This window comes from Abrus precatorius, unplaced genomic scaffold, assembly GCF_003935025.1.
Source record: "Abrus precatorius isolate BTA unplaced genomic scaffold, Abrus_2018 Scaffold8, whole genome shotgun sequence".
Lineage (NCBI taxonomy): Eukaryota > Viridiplantae > Streptophyta > Magnoliopsida > Fabales > Fabaceae > Abrus > Abrus precatorius.
In genome coordinates, this window is record NW_020874428.1 from 23,908,669 (window position 1) to 23,927,795 (window position 19,127).

General features: G+C 30.3%; 2 protein-coding genes across 4 annotated transcripts; one reads left to right on the forward strand and one right to left on the reverse strand.

Annotated features, from left to right (window-relative positions):
• Positions 1–532: 532 nt before the first annotated feature.
• LOC113847465 (probable 2-oxoglutarate-dependent dioxygenase JRG21) lies at positions 533–11,576 on the reverse strand. Of its 2 annotated transcripts, XM_027476599.1 has the most exons (4): positions 11,566–11,576; positions 3,819–4,304; positions 2,898–3,228; positions 533–1,096 (listed from the first exon to the last, which is right to left on the reverse strand). In XM_027476599.1, exons 1-4 carry the CDS (start codon positions 11,574–11,576, stop codon positions 827–829), a joined length of 1,098 nt encoding a protein of 365 aa, XP_027332400.1. In that variant the 3' UTR covers positions 533–826. The 2 variants fall into 2 exon arrangements, with proteins under 2 accessions (XP_027332400.1, XP_027332399.1); XM_027476598.1 differs by lacking the exon at positions 11,566–11,576 and having other exon boundaries at positions 3,819–4,345.
• Positions 11,577–12,421: 845 nt separating this feature from the next.
• Positions 12,422–16,009, forward strand: LOC113845910 (zinc finger CCCH domain-containing protein 29-like). 2 transcript variants are annotated; one of them, XM_027473604.1, is made up of 2 exons: positions 12,422–14,364; positions 14,449–16,009. In XM_027473604.1, the coding sequence occupies exons 1-2, from the start codon at positions 13,031–13,033 to the stop codon at positions 15,140–15,142; spliced, it is 2,028 nt and encodes a 675-aa protein (XP_027329405.1). In that variant the 5' UTR covers positions 12,422–13,030; the 3' UTR covers positions 15,143–16,009. The 2 variants fall into 2 exon arrangements, with proteins under 2 accessions (XP_027329405.1, XP_027329404.1); XM_027473603.1 differs by having other exon boundaries at positions 12,422–12,595; positions 13,080–15,506.
• The last annotated feature ends 3,118 nt before the right edge of the window (positions 16,010–19,127 follow it).

Genomic DNA, 19,127 nt, shown 5'->3' on the forward strand with positions numbered 1-19,127 from the left:
GAGATCGGATTAATAAAATAAATTATATGCTCATGAAAAAAAAATGTTCGTGTTAGAATAGACTTTATCTAATAATTTCTTTTAATACACATTAATTAACTACCTCGTCAGTTTTTAGTACTCACAAACTAGCAGTTTAAAACTACTAATGTAAGATTTTTTAACTGCTAAAAAACTTATTTTCTATAGTAGTGATAACATAATCTATAACATTGCTTCATATGATAAATTATATGAATTTAATATGTTAATAACATTATATTATCATTTTAATAAAAAAAAATATTATTTTTTATTGTATATTATCGAACATAGTTAAAAAAAAAAAAAAGATATACAATATGAATACAAATAAATATATTTTTTTTTAAAAAGTAACGTCAAAATCAAAGTTTAAAAAAAGACAGTGGAGTTCAATAATTACTTTAGTGCACTGAATTTGAAGCAGGCCTTTACATGCATTGCATCATACTTAATACAGTAGATAGAAACATACAACAAAATACAAATATTGCCCCCTAAAATTATGGTGCACTTATCACCCCAATCATCGGTTGGGAAGTAGGGACACAAATGTCTAATAATTACTCAGCTAGGAATGATCATTGTGGACCACCCAAATTTAGCCATTACAAACCAATCAGGAAGAAGAAGACAGACACACAGTTTTTTCACATCAATTTCATATCTATATATCCAATATTTGTCCCCCGTTTCGTGGCTTAACTAATAGACCATTTGCTCAGACCAGTAGCTATCTTGTGACATGATTTACAATTAATTATCTGAATATCAATAAGAGGGTTTTATTCGATAAGCAATGTCCTCATTGATAACTATCGATCATGCTTCTTGGAGATTTTAAAGATTCCACTTGAGATTTTCCACATGGTCCTCTTAATCTAATGAGGAGCCTGTATTCATCGAAGGTCATTGCCGAGTAGAGTGCAGGTCGATCTGGCTTTACCAGCTCCTTGGCTGGCTCTATGGGTATGTTACTCTTGGGATTGTAGAAGAAGGCCAGGGAAACTCTCTCTTTGTTTGAATTTACTAGCACCCTGTGCTCTACACTCTTGTAGATTGCATTGCTTAGAATCTTGTCAAACACAAAACAAATCAAATTAATATATATATATATATATATATATATATCTCACTTTCATATTCATTTTTATATTAATTTATATATATATATAAACTTCTTCAGAAGTTATCTACTCTTAAACTTTAATTGAAAGTAATATCATCTTGCAAATGCTGATAAAATAAAAAAAAACTAATCCTGCAAACTTACATAGGAGGCAAAGATCTACGTCGATGCCTTTTGGTACCACGGCATTGCTTAAGCAAATATGCACGTATATTATTCATGGCGGTGCCCATAAAGAATGAATAAAACGATTATATATATATATATAACAATACTATATACAACACATGGTTTTTCCCGGAGCAGAATAATCTTGGCAATATGAGTTTCATAGGCACCGTGACCCACTTAATTTTAAAAATAACACCCATTTCATGTGGTTGTTGGTAGAGCCAGCTTATTCTATCATTTTTTGTTCAGGGTAGAAATAGTACCGCCATGCACTCATTATGTAAACAGCACAATTTGCATAAGAAAATTTGATCAGTCTTCTTAAAAAAAATATAGATGTTAATAATGGCTAAACGGTACTCTTTTGGTTTAAGTCTCAATTATTGGAGTCTTCCCTAACTTTATTTCGTCAACATATATAATTTAGATATTAATTTCATTATTTAGTCATGGTAGAAATAATATTTTGCATGGCGCAAACATATGTTGGGTCTTTAGAACTTGTCAAAGATGCAATTATTACTAGTTATATTGAATATGATTGGTAGATCATTGATCATAGCTTTATATGCTGGGGCGTATAATTTGTCACTAAAACGATAGGGGATAAAATTAAGTTTTAAATAAGTTATTACTCGATAAAACTATATCTTTTAATTTTAGTTTTTAAAAAAAATTTATTTGATTTTTAATTTCTATACATAAAAAAATATGATTAACTGAATAAGATTTTTATAAGGATTAATTAGAATAAAATGTGTTATATTTTTAAGGACTAATAATTTCTTTAAATCTAAAATTAAAGACAAATAAAATAAAATATGATGAATATTACTGTTAAATGAGATTTAAAAATATGAAAAATAGTGGAAAAAATTTGTTATAAAAAATATTATAACTCAAACCAAATTGAGCTGAAAGTATAAAATCATATGTTCAGAAATTTCGTGTCAAAAGACCAACGACCTTATCCTTAACTCTGTGGCCAACAGGCCAAAGGCTTAATCACTTTTATCTGTGCGAGCTGATTCTGCAATAGTGAAAAGAACATTCTTTATAATAAAGATCTCTTTCAATTATAAACTATTAAACCCATCTTGATTAGAATAATGACATTTCTCTCGAAAACACTTTACCCTACACTTGCACGTTCATTTGAGTAAGAAAAGGTAAAGAGTGCGGAGGATATTAGACTATATGTTTTACTTTTTGTATTATATGAGAAAAATGCCAATATACCCATGATATAATGCAAAAAAATTAATCCCACGTAATCCTTGGCTTGAACAATTATGATGTCAGATGTGTAAACTAAAAAAATATAAAGAATATATAGTTCCAACCCAAATAAAATACAGCATGAAATTAGATCATATTAGGGGAGAAACATTGTGAAGGCCACCTCTATCCAAAAATCTGACGAAGGACAGAACTAAAAAAAAAAACATCAACGCCTCAACTACACATGTCCCCTCCATGTGACAGATTCATGTATCATGATTAAGGAATTTCTAATTAACCAAGCATTCTTTAAAAGGATAATTGAGTGAGAGAGAGAGAGAGAGTAATTATTCACCTGAATTTGGTCACCAATGTTCACAATGAACGCATGGGGAACAGGCTTCACCGTGATCCAATTGTGGCCTCTGCGGACTTGAAGACCAGGGACTTGATCATCTGCAAGCAACAGTGTCATGCCTCCTGGATCTGAGTGAGATGACAGACCCAACGTCAAATCTGGCTGTGGACACTTGGGGTAAAAATTCACCCTTAGGCACGCCCCAATGTCTTCTCCTCCAAAAGCATTCTGAAGAAAATCTTCTTCCAATCCAAGGTTTTTTGACAGAACCTTCATTAACCTCCCACATAACTTCACCAACTCTCTCCCATACTCATCAAACACTTCCCTGCATTCAAGTTTTTATATATGCTTCGTAATTATTTTAGAGATATAATAATTAAATAACACAATTATATAGTGCGTCTTTACCAAGCAGATAAAACGTAATAGATTGTCTAGGCCATTATTTACATCATAGCCTCTATTAGTCAGTAGTATAGAGCCTGGTCTTTATCACCCATGACATGTTCGTTCAGTAAAAAGCTGAATTTTAACACAAATTAAGTGAACCTGTGCATTATTTGCTCTGTAAACCACAGTCAAAGGACTTTAATTACGCGAAGAGCTATGAGCTTCAGTTTTTTGAATAGTTAGTCCATGACGTGCTGTATAATGGACAATTCTATACGCCCAAAAGAATACACACATATATTGCAAAAATTATATACATAAGTTAATGATCAGTTTAGGGTTTCTCTAAGTTATCCACGGGATAGTTAATATCTATATATATCTTAAGTGAACTAATAAAATTTTATCTATAAAATATTGAACAAAAAATTATACAATATCTTAGTTTACTTGCAATAAAATTATTTATTTCATCAAATAACTTAGGCAAACCTCGCTTATCAGTTTATTATATTATTAATTTACCTGCAAGAGGTGGGCTGAGCAGGCCATTTGTTGTAGTCCTTCAATGACAAGGGAAGATAATGAAGATAATAGTAATCACTCCAATCAAGAATGGCACCTTTCTCAACTCCAAGCCTGCTACCATACCCTTCATAAGTTTTTGGTGAGTTTGCATATTGCTGCTTCACCTCCATGGGCAACTGAAAGAACTGGCGCCAAGTTTCCCTAGCCATGTCCATCAAGTGAGGGCTAACCCCATGGTTCACGATTTGGAAGAAACCCCACTCATTGCAAGCCTGAGAAATTTGGTTAAGTATAGAGGCTGCGACATCTGGGTCATCGCCATATAGACCTGCAAGGTCAATGATTGGGATGTTGGCATCAACAGCATGAGCTGCAGCGGAAGGACGATCACTGAGGGGTTTGATATACCTTTCAGGGATTGAATCTACGCATTTTTCGGACAAGGACTGAACTCGAACTACGGGCTCAGGCCAATCTTGTGGGCTACCGTTGATCATTTTTTGTTCGAGTTTATTAGTAGACATGATTTGCAACAAGGTCATGAATAATAAAAATGTGACTAGGTACTATGAAACAAAGGTGTTGGTTTTATTATAACAGTTGGGGTACGTGGGGGGGGTGTTTAGATATAGAAAAGGAGATGTGGGGGTGAGAGATGATGAGGGCATGGGATATAAATGGGAAGAAGGAAATGGGGACATGCATGGTGGGGACTGACTTGGACTTGAATGAAACGTGGAATTCGTGGGAATTTATAGGTGTGAATGCTTTATAAGTTAATTGCAAGAGAAATAGTTAAGACAATTCAGTGTGATGTCTCCGAAGTCGACATAAAATAAATTAAATAAAATCAAGATATATCAACTGTGAATTTATTGCCTCTCGTAAATTTACTTTATTATTTCAAAAACGTTTCCTTCGCATTATATTTTATACATGTTATTTAATTCTATTTTGTATTTTTATACTCTCATCTCGAAAATATTTATCACAAAAAATATTGTCAAATATCTCACTTTAATGGTATATATTTTTTGTATATCCAACTATGATTAAATAAAGTGAAAGAAGGAAACTTTTAACACAAAAATAATTTATCATAATAAAAGAAAACAACAACAAAATGTCTCACTTTAATAGTATCCAAAATACTATTCTCTTTATATCCTGCTAAGATACAAATAAAGAAAGAAAGAAAACTCAAATTTATTTTCCCTTTCTTACTTTCTAACGTGAAAAATAAGTACAAGAGTAAGATATGAAAAAAATGACAAAATATAAACATGGTTATTATTCAGGTCATTTTTATGCTAATCTATATATCCTTATTAAAAAAGAGTTTTGAGATCTCATTTTACTTATAAATAGAGTTTATAAAATTTAAATTATTTTTATTTCATAAGCTAACTTTTAAAATTGAATTAGGGTCAAATTTAAGAAAAATATATTTAAAATATTTTTGATTTATTTATTTATCATCAAGTATTTGGATATTTTCCAAAAATTTAAGAGATGCAACAAAAAATGATGTAAGACAAACATATTTTTCTTCTTCTCATTATAAGGGAACATTTTTGAGCGAGCAAGAAAAGTGACAGTTTAAGACTTCAACATTCTCTTTTTCTTGTATTAATAATTTATATTAGTAGTGGTATTATTAAATCAAAATGATTTTATTTGAAATCAAAAGTAGGATGAGTATGACCACACTCCTCATTTTACAATTCATGTCGACTGAGTTGGATTGAAAGGGATAACCCCTATTCCGGCGCCTTTCACAGCTTGATTTTATCATATTTTTTTTCTTATTTATACGCATGTCTAATTCTAAGCCAGGAATTTAATATGTGCCTGCAAAACCATTGATGCTTTGCTTTCGTAGTATGAAAATGTTTGTGGCTGGGATTTGAGTTGTCGCAAAGTGTTTGATGGGACTTTTACTAAATTGATTCGTGTTTTTCTTGCTCTCTAAAAAGCACCAAGTGTGTCATGAGGTACATCTACTGGTCCAACACTCTAGATTCAACACATATAATTGTTTTCAAATCCATTTGGTATTGTCTGGTAATATGAAATTATATTTTTTTTTACATTAAAACCTTGAATGTTTTTGACAAGAGATTTCTTTATATTTCTTATAGTTGAAGTTAATGAATATTTTTTATTAAAAATTCCACTAAGAATATATTAATAATGTTTATTACAATTATAAAGTACTCCGCTGATTCTCTTTTATAAATTTGCATTTATATATTACTATTGATGGTATTCCCTTCATTAATTTATAAACTAGGAGAAATAAAGTTAGGGGTAATAAAAATTAGTAGATTAATTTATCAACTAATATGTTCACACTAATTTAGTTGAATAAGATGAAAAAAATATAATTAAGCAGTGGACCCTTAAATCAGTGCAAATTTTAAATTAATATATAGTTTGGCTTTAGTTTCCCTAACGTCTTTGATGCTTTGATCCCTTTTTATTTCTATTAAACAGAGGACGAGTGTCGGTAAAGTACACGTTCCTTTCTTTCTTTCTTTAGTTTTTTCCGTTTTCTAAATTTTTTATGTCTTTTTTTTTAATATAACTTACTATTAAAAGAAGCTAGTCATTAATAATGATTTAATATTAAATTAAATTTTATTAATATAAAATTAAGGAAAATCGCGCGAACTATTGATATAAACATTATATATTTATACTATATGAACATTACGGGTTAAAATACATAAAATGTAATAAATTTTCAATTCTTTATTGTATTAGAAATTAATAAAGTCTTTGATTTATTTTCTTTTCAAGCTTTTTAGTAAATTGTCATACCTTCTAATCCATCTAAAGCTCTTTCGATCACTACTTAAATAAAAAAAAATGAAATTAAATGCATCTAAATATAATTATAAGATTCTGGAAGTCATTAAAATGATATGAATTGTTAATTTTAATTCTTAATTTTAAAAAAGTAATTATTCTCTAGCTTTGCAAAAAATAAATTATTTTTTATTGACATTTATGTTAAAAATAATTAAAATGAATATTATTTTACTAAAATGAAAAATTAATAAAATATATTAAATTTTGAGAAACTAAATACACGATACAGTCTGGAACTTATTATCAGTTACTTTTAATAAAGAAATGGGAAGAAAACTCGTTAGACATGTCATATATTAACTTTCATAAGATGCCGAAAGATCCATTCAATTAAAAAGAAAACTATTGTAACAACAGAGGATGATTCGAGTGGTAACTAGCTCAATATCCTATAACAAACGTTTTTGGTTCAAATATTTGTGTATGCAATAAATGTCTAGTAGTAGAATTATTTACCTTTATTCAAGTGAATGTTTGAATTTATTCAGACTTTTAATTTTAAAGCTTATATAAATGTCCTATAATCAAAAAAATTACATAAATGTTTGAATCGATTTTGGTTGTAGTCTCAGTTACATAGAAATCAACTTGAATTCACTTTGGTGGAAGAGTGAAAGTCAACTTAAATCGAATTTATAAAGTTTTAGTTTTTAACTTTTACATGTCTATATAAATGCTAACCTGGGAAGAAGAAACACTCTTTAGAAGAATCTCTTAGAGAGAAAAAAAGAGAAAGAGTTCCAATGTAACTTCAATGGAGATGTACAATAAGTTAAAATGACTTAATTTTATTAATCATATAGCAAATAAACTATCACTACAAGTAAATGTTTAAAAATATTATTTGATTTTATTTGAAATTTTTAATTTAATCTATCATTAATCTTTTTAATTGTCTAATTAAAAAGATTTGTAAAAATTAATTTAATTATTACATATTTAATTATTTTTTGTTATATATTTATTTTTTATGGTAATGTATTATATGATGTATATTGTATATAGAATACATAATGTCTGTTACGTATTTAATCAATTATCGATTATAAAACTGTTAATATATTTTATATTAGATTTTTTTTATAAATAAATTAAATAATTATATTTTTAGGCAAGTAAACATTTATATTATAACTTGGTGGATTAGAATAAATTTAAATTTAGTGAGTATTAAATATATTTCAAAATTTTTAACTTTTGATTCGTATTATAGTAATTTGTTTATTTATTTTAATGGACTTTATACATTAAGGTAATTTTAATTAAATTATACTATTTGTTAAATTTATTTTGTGAGGTAGTTAATTTAAATATAATTTTGTTACAATGTGTTTATATTGGATATCATATTGTATATGAATAAAATTGTAAGCAATATTTTGATTTTTTTTTTTAGTTTTGGTAAACTATATATATATATATATATATATATATATATGTATATAATCTTATAAGAAGTTCAAATTTTAAAAAGTAGATGATATAATACGATGGTCATTTCACATTTGAGAATTGAACTATTTTTTAGGTATACTAATTTTTGGCATGTTACGTCGATGATGCCGATATTTGATTATGATACTACACTCATTAGTGTATTTTTGGAGCATTAGAGACTTGAGTTACACACATTTCAACTGGCAAGATATTTGAGTTGTCATATTGGACAATTATTATCAATAATGTTCTAATATACTTGTCATACAAGTATATTCTGTTGATTAAAATTAATTTTTTTGCAACATTTGAATACCTCAACCATAATCTACAATATCACCAACATAGTATGGTCCAGTTTACATTTGGATAATAGTACTTGGCATGTAAGACTATAAGTCACCCAACCAACCAGGAAGTTTACAATTCTTTCCAATTTTCATGTATCATAGCAATAGCTTTCTATTTGGTTAGCCACATATTTCTATATGTTATCATGAGCCTCAACTCAAACTCTACTGATGCTTGTAGATATTTGATTTTTGTCATCAGATTCGCTTGTATCATGAGGCATATGTGGGTACAGATAATATTATAATCCATCTAAGCATGCTGATCCATAGACTCTGGAAAGATACATGTATGTGATCCCGTCAATTTTTACACTTCCCATAACTGTAATTTCTAGCAAAAGGTGACACGTATATTTCGTTTACCGTCAATGTCAAACTTTACACACTTGCAATAAAATTTTATGTGGTCAAATTCATAAATTTTATACTGAACACCTGTTCAAATGTTGTAATGATTAACAACAAACATCACTTTATTAATGGATAAATAACTAACCAAATTTGATTGTTATTATAAAATGTTTTTTTCTCCACTATGTTTAAAGTTTCATTATTATAATATATAAGCACATGAATATTATTATCTGTCATTTCACTAGGATTTTCATACTCAATCTCATAAATTTTTAAACAAAACTATGTAAAGTCAATAAATTATGTATGTCTATTTATAATGAACAAGCAAGTTAATTTATACTGAAATCTACTTTAATCGATTTCTATTTTAAACTGAAATTTATTAAAATTAACTTTTATTTAAAAAAAACTATAAATCGGCTTTTATGTAAAAAATTTAAAAAACTTCAACATAAGTTAATCATAGTCTAACTTAGTGTAAACAAAAAATTAAAGTGTAAAAAAATATTTAAATTAACTTATTTATAAGAATAAAATATTAAACAAGCTGGATATAAAATTTTAAGTAAAATGGATTAAAATCAATTTTTATTATCATAAATTCAAGAAAATAAACATTTAAAACAAGCCATTTATATAATAAATATTTTAAATTATTTTATTTACGTAAAAATCTCTAATTCTAATGTTCTATTCCTTTTTGGCAGGTATATTCTATTTTTCTGACTCCACATATCATTGAATTTTTTATATTGGATATTGTGTTTACTTTCATCTTAAAACAAATTTTTAATTAGTGAATTTGAAAGATTAATTTCTACCATCGGCAAAAACATATTTTTAAAAAATGTTTTATAATTAGGAAACAAGAAATGTTACGGTTATACGTAAGTACGATGATATTTATATTGAAATGAAACAAATTCAATATAAGAAAAAGATTTGAAGAAAGCCCAACCAGTCAAGTGATTTTGTAAATAACCAAGATTTTCTGTTCTTGTTTCTATTATTTTGTTGGATTACCCAGATTCGATGTTTAACCTGACCCGTTATTATTCAATCTTTCCAGAAAGTTTGACCAAATAGAATGAATAGTTTCACAGTGCCTTTCTTTTCTCGGAAAGAAGATATCAAACAAGAAACAAGGCTTTGCTTCTTGTAATATCTTAAACAATCTTTATTAGCCGAATCTAAATTTGATTGATGATATCATGATGCATTATTTATTGACCTTCTATTTCTTGTCAACTGAAAACATCCGTATATTTATGAATCATGAAGTATCCGTTTTTTTTTTTTAGTCCTTATGAAGGTTTTTTTTTTTTTTTTTGTCTTAACTCTGTGCTTGGTGTGGCTGTACTTCCTCTTTTGACTTCTGTATTGGGCTTGCATTGGGGCCTTTGTCCAGTATTATTCTTTGACCAAAAAACTGCAAAGAATTGCAGGCTCGATTAGAGTTTTTCATAGAATACACTATCTAATTTTTTTTAATATAAATTTTATTAAAAGGTAAAAAATATAAAAAAATAAAGAAAAATTAGTTTTTTGGTCAAATAATAATAATATAGTTCGATAAAAACTGCCCAATTTTTTTTATTACTAGTTTATTATTGGGCAGATTGAATAAAGATTAAGAAAAATAATATAGTTCGTCTTGGGCCAACCTAAGGCTATAGTTTGGGGCCTTGGCCTCATATTTCATCCAAACTAGAGCCCAAACAAAATAACTGTATATTGAACTAGCTCACACAACAACCAAAAACGAAAAATCCTAGTTGTTGACCAAAAACGTTAGAATACTAGCTCACACAGATCATAAACTAAACAAATTAGCAATATCATGCAAACCGTAGTGTGTTTTTCCTTAACATTTACTCTTCTTATTTCTGCGTTGGTTCATATATATATATATATAATTAAAAACTGTACATCAAGTTATCTGCATGCAGTGTTTAACATACGGGATGACCTCTTACATTTAATTTATATTTAAAGGGCAAAATAGAAGCAATTGTTAAAAAGAGACAAAAATATTAAGTTCTAAAAATTCATTCGAACAAATTCAAAATCATTACATGTTTATTTGTATTCGTACGATTGAACAACACAGAAGGTTTGATTTGTCGCTTAAATCATTTAGCCTATGATTTGAACAATTTTTTTTAATAAAAAACGTCTAAATCATATTTCAGAATTTTTAATCAAAAAACCAAATACACAATTCCTACTTCAACAGTTCAACCAAGCCAATTAAACAACAAAGTGGGAAATTGACTAATAATAGTAGTTGTGAATTAAAAAAACTATGTGGAGCCACAAAATAAGATCCTTCACAGCTTAATGGTAAATAGAGTAAAAAAATGCATGGATTTATGAAAGCATAAGTAGTATGACTAGGTCAAAGCAATAGTTATGTTTTGAAGCATAGTGGAAGGCTGACTCAGGAACATATCCTGCTGTCTGTCACCCAACTGCGACCCACTCAGTTAAGCACTCAACAATCAAACATTATAGAATTGAAAGAGCCAAACACACACCCAAAACGCGTTCAAACTATTGATAGGTTGAACTGCCATACCCATTACTATCTTGTGGTCCCTCCACTGCTCCTTTGCTCTTTCATTATTATCCAATACCATCACAATACTTCTTATTATTTAATTCAATGGGTCTCATGGTGGAAGAAAATAACGGGTAACAATATAAAAAAGCAACGGAATCACCAATTGATCATTTCAAATGGAATGGTCAGTTTTCCATTTTCAATCATCATTTTTTTTCCCCGATTCGTGATTTTTCAACAAGTACAATTTTTTATTGCCAATATAAAGATAAGTTAATCAATAAGAGGTCTTTTAATAATATAATCGTTTTGCATAATAAGCGATAAGTGAATAGTCGTGACATGGCAACGCATTTCACGAACTTACCTCTTTGATTCATTGCTTTCTTGAAACAATACAATTGTGTTGTATGTACACAGCATACTACTTGGCTAGATTTAAAAGATTCTGCATGTACATAAATAAGTCGTGTGCAATGATCTTCTTTGAAAATGGTCACTTAAAAAATGATTACCCGTGTCAAAAATTCACAATCTTTGCATCTTCTTCAAAGCTTTTTAATTTTATAGTGGGTGGTTTATGTCCCATTACAACGGGCCAAAATAATGGATGTACACATGATTAGTAAAAAGAAGCTATGATATATGGGTTTGCCCCGTTGTATGTGAAATTGGGGTAATTGCAAATTAATTACTAATATTAACAAAAAAAAAAAAAAGAAGAAAGAAATGAAAAAGACAAGACAAGAGCTGCGCGTAGTGAAGAGAATCACAACTCAAAAGCGCACGTGAGAGTGAAGCGCCCGTTGAGAGAGGTATTGGGGAATCGAGGGCGGGGTCCACGCGAAATTTGAGTTACATTTGAATGTGAATTTGAGTTTCATTTGCATTTACATTTGCATTTAGGAGGATAGTGACATTAAGCAAACGCTGCCAGTGGGGCCCTTAGCTTTAGCATTGAATAATTGACTTTGACCAAAGAGAAGAAAGAGAGGGGAAGAAAAGTCACACTTTCCTCTCTTCTTCCTTTGCCTTCCCCTAATAGCTGTTGACAATAAAAAGGGCTAACCCTCCCACCCTTTCTCCCTCATCTTCACTCAATCGAGGTCTTCTCGATTTTCTTTGTTACTCTCTCTCACAACCCAAAAAGCTTCTTCCTTTCATACTCCTCCCTCTCTTCTACTCAAAAGGTATGCTTTCACTGCTTCATGAATAAAAGCTTTGGTTTTTGGCTGTTCTTACTTCATCTTAGTTTGTTTTGGGTGGGTTTGAGGAAGATGCTTTGTGGGTCTGCTTCTGGGTACATCAAAGTTTCGAACTTTGGAGTTAGATTTAGTTTGTTGTTTGTTTTTGGTTTTTGCACCTTTTTTAAAACTTTTTGTTGCTTTATTTCTTCCATGTGCGTTGGAATACCAAGTTTTTGTCTTGGATGGTTGATAATATTGTCATGGATCTAATATTCGTTGATAAAATTGTATATAATAATATATCGTTTTGTGGGATGTTACCTAGCTTTGCATCTTTAGGGTTTTGGAACGAGGGTTGTTAATAGATGTTAAAGGGAATGGGAATTTTGGTTTAGAAATTGGACTTTTAATTAATTGTCTTGTTTTGTTGTGTGAATAATGTTTAAAATTGATAGGCTTATTGAGTTTATCCTGTCCTATTCTGCAGGATTTGTGGGCATGTGCAGTGGTTCAAAAAGTAAGCTTTCTTTCTCAAACCCCGTCATGGAGAATAACTATCAGAAGCAGAATCAAGATGGTCTCTACAACTTCTCAATCTTGCTTGAATTGTCTGCATCGGATGATTTTGAAGCTTTCAAAAGAGAAGTGAATGAGAAGGGCTTGGATGTCAACGAGGCTGGGTTTTGGTATGGTAGAAGGATAGGGTCAAAGAAGATGGGATCCGAAACAAGGACCCCTCTGATGATTGCTTCTTTGTTTGGAAGCACTAAGGTGCTGAAACATATTCTTGAAGGTGGAAGTGTTGATGTGAACAGGGTGTGTGGTTCTGATAGGGCCACTGCTCTCCATTGTGCTGTAGCTGGGGGTTCTGAATCCTCACTTGAGATTGTCAAGCTCTTGCTAGATGCAGGGGCAGATGCTGAGTTGATTGATGCAAGTGGGAATAAGCCGGTTAATCTGATTGCTCCTGCCTTTGATTCCTTGTCAAAATCGCGAAGGAAGGCTATGGAGTTGTTTCTGAGAGGTGGGGAAAGAGATGAACTCATGGAGCAAGAGATGTTCTCTGTTGTTTTCTCATCCAAAGAAGGTACAGAGAAAAAGGAAAAAGAAGGGAACGATAAGAAAGAATATCCTGTTGATATATCATTGCCTGATATAAACAATGGTATATATGGAACGGATGAGTTTAGGATGTACAGTTTCAAGGTGAAGCCGTGTTCGAGGGCTTACTCCCATGACTGGACTGAGTGTCCATTTGTTCATCCCGGCGAGAACGCAAGGAGGAGGGACCCAAGAAAATACCCTTATAGCTGTGTTCCTTGCCCAGAGTTTCGCAAAGGAACCTGCCAAAAGGGTGATTCCTGTGAATATGCTCATGGGGTTTTTGAGTCATGGCTACATCCTGCTCAATACAGAACTAGGCTTTGCAAGGATGAGACTGGCTGTACTAGAAAAGTCTGCTTCTTTGCTCACAAACCTGAAGAGTTACGCCCTGTGTATGCGTCCACTGGATCGGCCATGCCTTCCCCAAAATCTTATTCGTCTAGTGCACTTGACATGACAGCCATGAGTCCATTGGCCCTTAGTTCCACATCTTTGCCTATGCCAACTGTTTCAACCCCACCCATGTCTCCCTTGGCAGCTTCTTCATCTCCCAAGAGTGGAAGCTTGTGGCAGAACAAAATAAACCTTACTCCACCTTCCTTGCAGCTCCCGGGTAGCCGGCTGAAGACTACATTGAGTGCCAGGGATCTTGATCTAGAGATGGAACTACTCGGACTAGAAAGTCCGGCTCGTCAGCAGCAGCAACAGCAACAGCAGCAGTTTATAGAAGAGATTGCTAGGATCTCTTCCCCGTCTTTCAGGAGCAAAGAATTCAGTAGAATTGGTGATTTGAATCCAACTAACCTTGATGACTTGTTAGCATCTGCTGATCCTTCAGTATTAACCCAATTACATGGACTTTCAACACCTACACAGTTGCAATCTCCAAGCGGCCTCCAGATGCGCCAAAACATGAACCACCTTCGCGCAAGTTACCCGTCCAACATCCCTTCCTCTCCTGTGAGGAAACCCTCAGCATATGGGTTTGATTCATCAGCTGCCGTTGCAGCAGCCGTGATGAATTCTCGATCTGCTGCATTCGCCAAGCGAAGCCAAAGCTTTATTGATCGCGGAGCTGCAACCCACCATCTTGGGCTGTCTTCAGCTCCCAACAACCCTTCCTGCAGGGTGTCCTCTGCCCTTTCAGATTGGAGTTCCCCCACTGGGAAACTGGATTGGGGTGTAAACGGAGACGAGCTTCACAAGCTGAGAAAATCTGCTTCTTTTGGGTTCAGAAACAATGGGGTAACTGCAACTGCATCGCCCATAGCACAACAGGAACATGCTGAGCCTGATGTCTCATGGGTTCATTCACTGGTAAAAGATGTTCCCTCAGAGAGTTCTGATATATTTGGTGCTGAGAAGCAGCAATATGATCTGAGTAAAGAGATGCTTCCACCATGGGTGGAGCAGGTGTATATAGAGCAGGAGCAGATGGTAGCATGACTCTAACTGCTGCCATGGCCATGCTTCTTTCTCGGTTATTCTGACAAAGTTTTTTTATTTATTTATTTTATTTATTTAATTCAACTGCTACTACTATCCAACATTACATAGAGTATAGTTAGGGATAGCAAAGAAGAAGTTCAGGTTAATCCAGAGATTTGAAACTTGTAGATCAAGAAGGACCTTGGAGAAACGTTGGACCAAGGAGGGATGCTGAATTTTTTTTTATTGTATAATATAATTTATTACCCCCTTTTATCTACGGGTTGTTGTATTTTCTTTAGCAAGTGGACAAAGTATTTGTCATTGATTAAGCAGCACAATTCTTTTTCATATATTATATGTTGTTATGCCATTTGATCAATGCTTATCCATAGTGCTTTCATGGGAATCTCTTGTGACTGATTCGTTGGCTGCCTATTATTATTATTTTTTAAATGCGGAATCCTTGTGATTTTCTTAGCTTATTCGTCTCCAGTTTATATATATAAATACAATCATAAGCAATTAGAAAGGGTATTATAATGTTTTGTTGTTCTTGTACGTGAAAATCAACGGTATAAGTGGAGGTACGCCGGCAGGGATGAGTCATCGTAGTCTGGAAGCATGAGCGGATCAAGTTCTTCAAATATTAATGGCCGTCCTTATTAGTTTATTAAGCTTCTAGGATCTGTATTTTTCACTTGCTAAGGTAAGGAGTATGAATATAAACATGTTATATTAAATGAAAATGGAGAAGTTTGCAGACATAGAAAAAATGAATATCTCATAACTTAATGTATGGATTAGATGTGATATTTAGTTAAGCTTTCCTGAGTGTTAACAATTTTATAGCTAATGATGGATATTGAAATAAATTGATGATAAACTTTTGAGAAGAGAATATTATGTCAAAAGTTTTTCGGTGACAAACGTGTTTTATTGACAGTACAAGATAAAAATAAGATTGACATTTCCATTAATGTTTTAGTCCCTCTAATGCCCCTTACAAATTCACAGGGATCTTTATTTTTCTCTGCATGTTGTTGAGCTTCCTCGGCGAAATTAATAGGGATTTTTTTTAAGTATTTAATATAATTATATTTATTTATATTTAAATTCGAGACTATAAATTAAACTAGAATAACATTTTTCAGTTAATTCATATTTTTGTTTGTCATGTTCTAATTTTGTACAATATTTCATATAAAATAAGGAAACAAAGAAATATGTATAATAGAAATAACTAGATACATAAAACTAATAAGAAAATAATTTTATTAATCCTAACTTTTAGGATTAATCTTAAACATATAAAGATTATAATTTTTAATTAAAAAATAACATTTTTTATATTTTTAATACAATAAATATTTTTATGTTGGGTTATTTAACTTCAATTTTAAAAAGTGAACTTAATTTTTTTATAAAATATAATTAAAGTAGTGTTTTCATCTTCAAATTTAAATGTCAAATTCAATTTTATTTATTTATTTTAGCCTCTAATTTTTAAAAATAATTTAAATAAGTTAATTATGTTAAAAAATTAATTTTATTAATATTTTCTTTTATATCACATATATTGTTTGTATATTATTTATCATCTTATTTTTTAAGTTTCTATCCTTTCTTAAAGCTCTACTTTTGTTTTTCTTTTCACTTTTTCATCATCTTTTTCGTCTTCTCTTTTTTTTTCTCATAAATGTTTGTTAATTTATAATTAAAATCAATAGAAATTATTGAAATAAAATGTTGATTCTAATTATAAAATAGTTGTTATGCATTTTTTAGTTGGCTAGCTAAATTAGTTTGACTTTATTAGCTCTTACAATATTTTAATGTTAAGTTTATTAGTTGTAACTGATAGTTTTACGAAGTATCATGTGTTAGTTAAAATAATTTAATCACATGGAGTTTATAAGAGAACAAGCTTTATAATTTTTTTTCTCTTGCAAATAGAAACTATCTAGCCCTGTGCATATATTGGAATTGCTTTAATGAATATTTTTTTGGCATCACTGGAGGCAATATCAATGATGGTAAATCTTTTTATGGCACATGAACTTTGGAATGAATAGTGATAATGCCTTTAAGTGACAACTACCTCTTTCACTCCCTTACTTTGTAGAATTTTGAAGAGAATGAAAAAAGAAAGAGGAGGGAAAAAAATAGAGATTGAAAAGAAAGATGAAAGGGAGAAAGAAATGAAAGAGAAAGATAGAACAGAAAATTTGAAGAAAAAAAAAGAAAAAAAGAAAAGTAGTGCATGTACTATATGTGGTAAAAAAATAAAATAAAATTAATATTTAACATTTTTAACAAAAAATAATTTATTCAAAATACTCTAAAAAATTAAAAGATTAAAATGAATTAAAATAAAATTATGAAATAAAATTAATTTTGACCCATAAATTAAAAGATAAAAACATTTATTTAGTCTAAAATATATTATATAAATAATATAACAATAAATAATTAAAATTGATTTTACCTAAATTGAAAAATATTTAAATATATTTTTGACCTTTACATTTTAATGAATTTTTAGTTTTAATTTTTTAAACAAATTTTTTAATTCTTACTTTTTATAATTTTTTTAGTTCTTAATGCTGATTTGATCTATTAAGATATTGTTTTAGTTTACTCACATCAGCGTTAGAGATAAAAAAAAATTATATAAAAAAATTGAGAGTAAAATTAAAAAAATGGCTAATATACGAGGACTAAATTCATATTCCATTAAAAAATAATCCATCTCATCAAAAGTGCTTTGGAAGTCGTGCCTCATCTTTCAAGGTTACGAATTTTGGTTATGAAAAATCTATTATCGTGAGGTAACAGACCATTGAAAGTTCAGTCGACCATGATGAATTTATGCTTCTTTTTTTTTGTAGGAGTAGGAAAAAAAAAAAAACTAAATGCAAAAACTGACAAGATATGCTTTTGTATAATGATTTAGCATTGTTTCTATTTTAAAAATTTTAAACCAAAGAAACTCCATTTGTTAGGTTCATGAAAAAGGTACAAAAAAACTTGTTTTAAATATAAAGGCGAAACCAAAGACGTGTATTAATTAGATCCCCATCTAAGATCGATGCTAAGGCAATTGAACCGCCCCCTCACCATCAAAGGGTCTTTTTCCCCATAACAAGCTATTCATTAAGGAACAAAAAGAAGTCTTCGACTTGTGCTTCAAGCTCACCACCTCACCTTTACGGTGTTTGTTTTAGGGTTGACCACCATAAAGTTTACATAAGTATATTTAATACAGTTTAATTATTTTTTATTCTATTTTTACTCATCTAAATAAGCATACCTTTTTAATAAATTTTTACTCTATTTTTTATCTTTCTATTTTTTTCTTCCATTTCATCCAAACAGGACCTAAAAAAAATAGTATTTCAAATCAGTAATTAAATGTTTGTTAGTTATAGTACATACATTGATCCACGTAAAGAAAGTTGTAGTACCTACCCAAATTTAAAGGTTACGTAAATTTTGTTTAAATTTAAGTGGTTACCAAGGTAAATTAAGAGCTAATATAATACTTGAAAAATAATTTTCAATACCATATCTTTGGGAAGGAAGACGGAGAGAGAGAGAAATGCCCCTTTAATTGGTTGTATCTTACATTTAAGGAAAAACAGGGTGAGTAACCTTTTGTTTATCTTTTCGAGGGCATTTGTTGGCACTTGGAATGCAATACATAAAAAAAGGGTAAGTTTAAAAGTTAATAACATTTCTTCCTTATCTCATTAATTTGGAAATATTATCTCAACAGATAAGATATTTACTGACATTACACAGATTTTGTAGGCGTCATTGATGACTTAACTAAGATAAAGAAAGGGGGATGAAAAAAGTAAATGGTAAGAACAAAGTCTACTTTAGAATTAATGCTGAAAACTTTTGTATATATAAAAATCATTCCCATTAAATATACGTTAGATTTCAATAATGTATGTCATTTGTATAGAAAGATACAACTTTGAAATGAAGATAATGT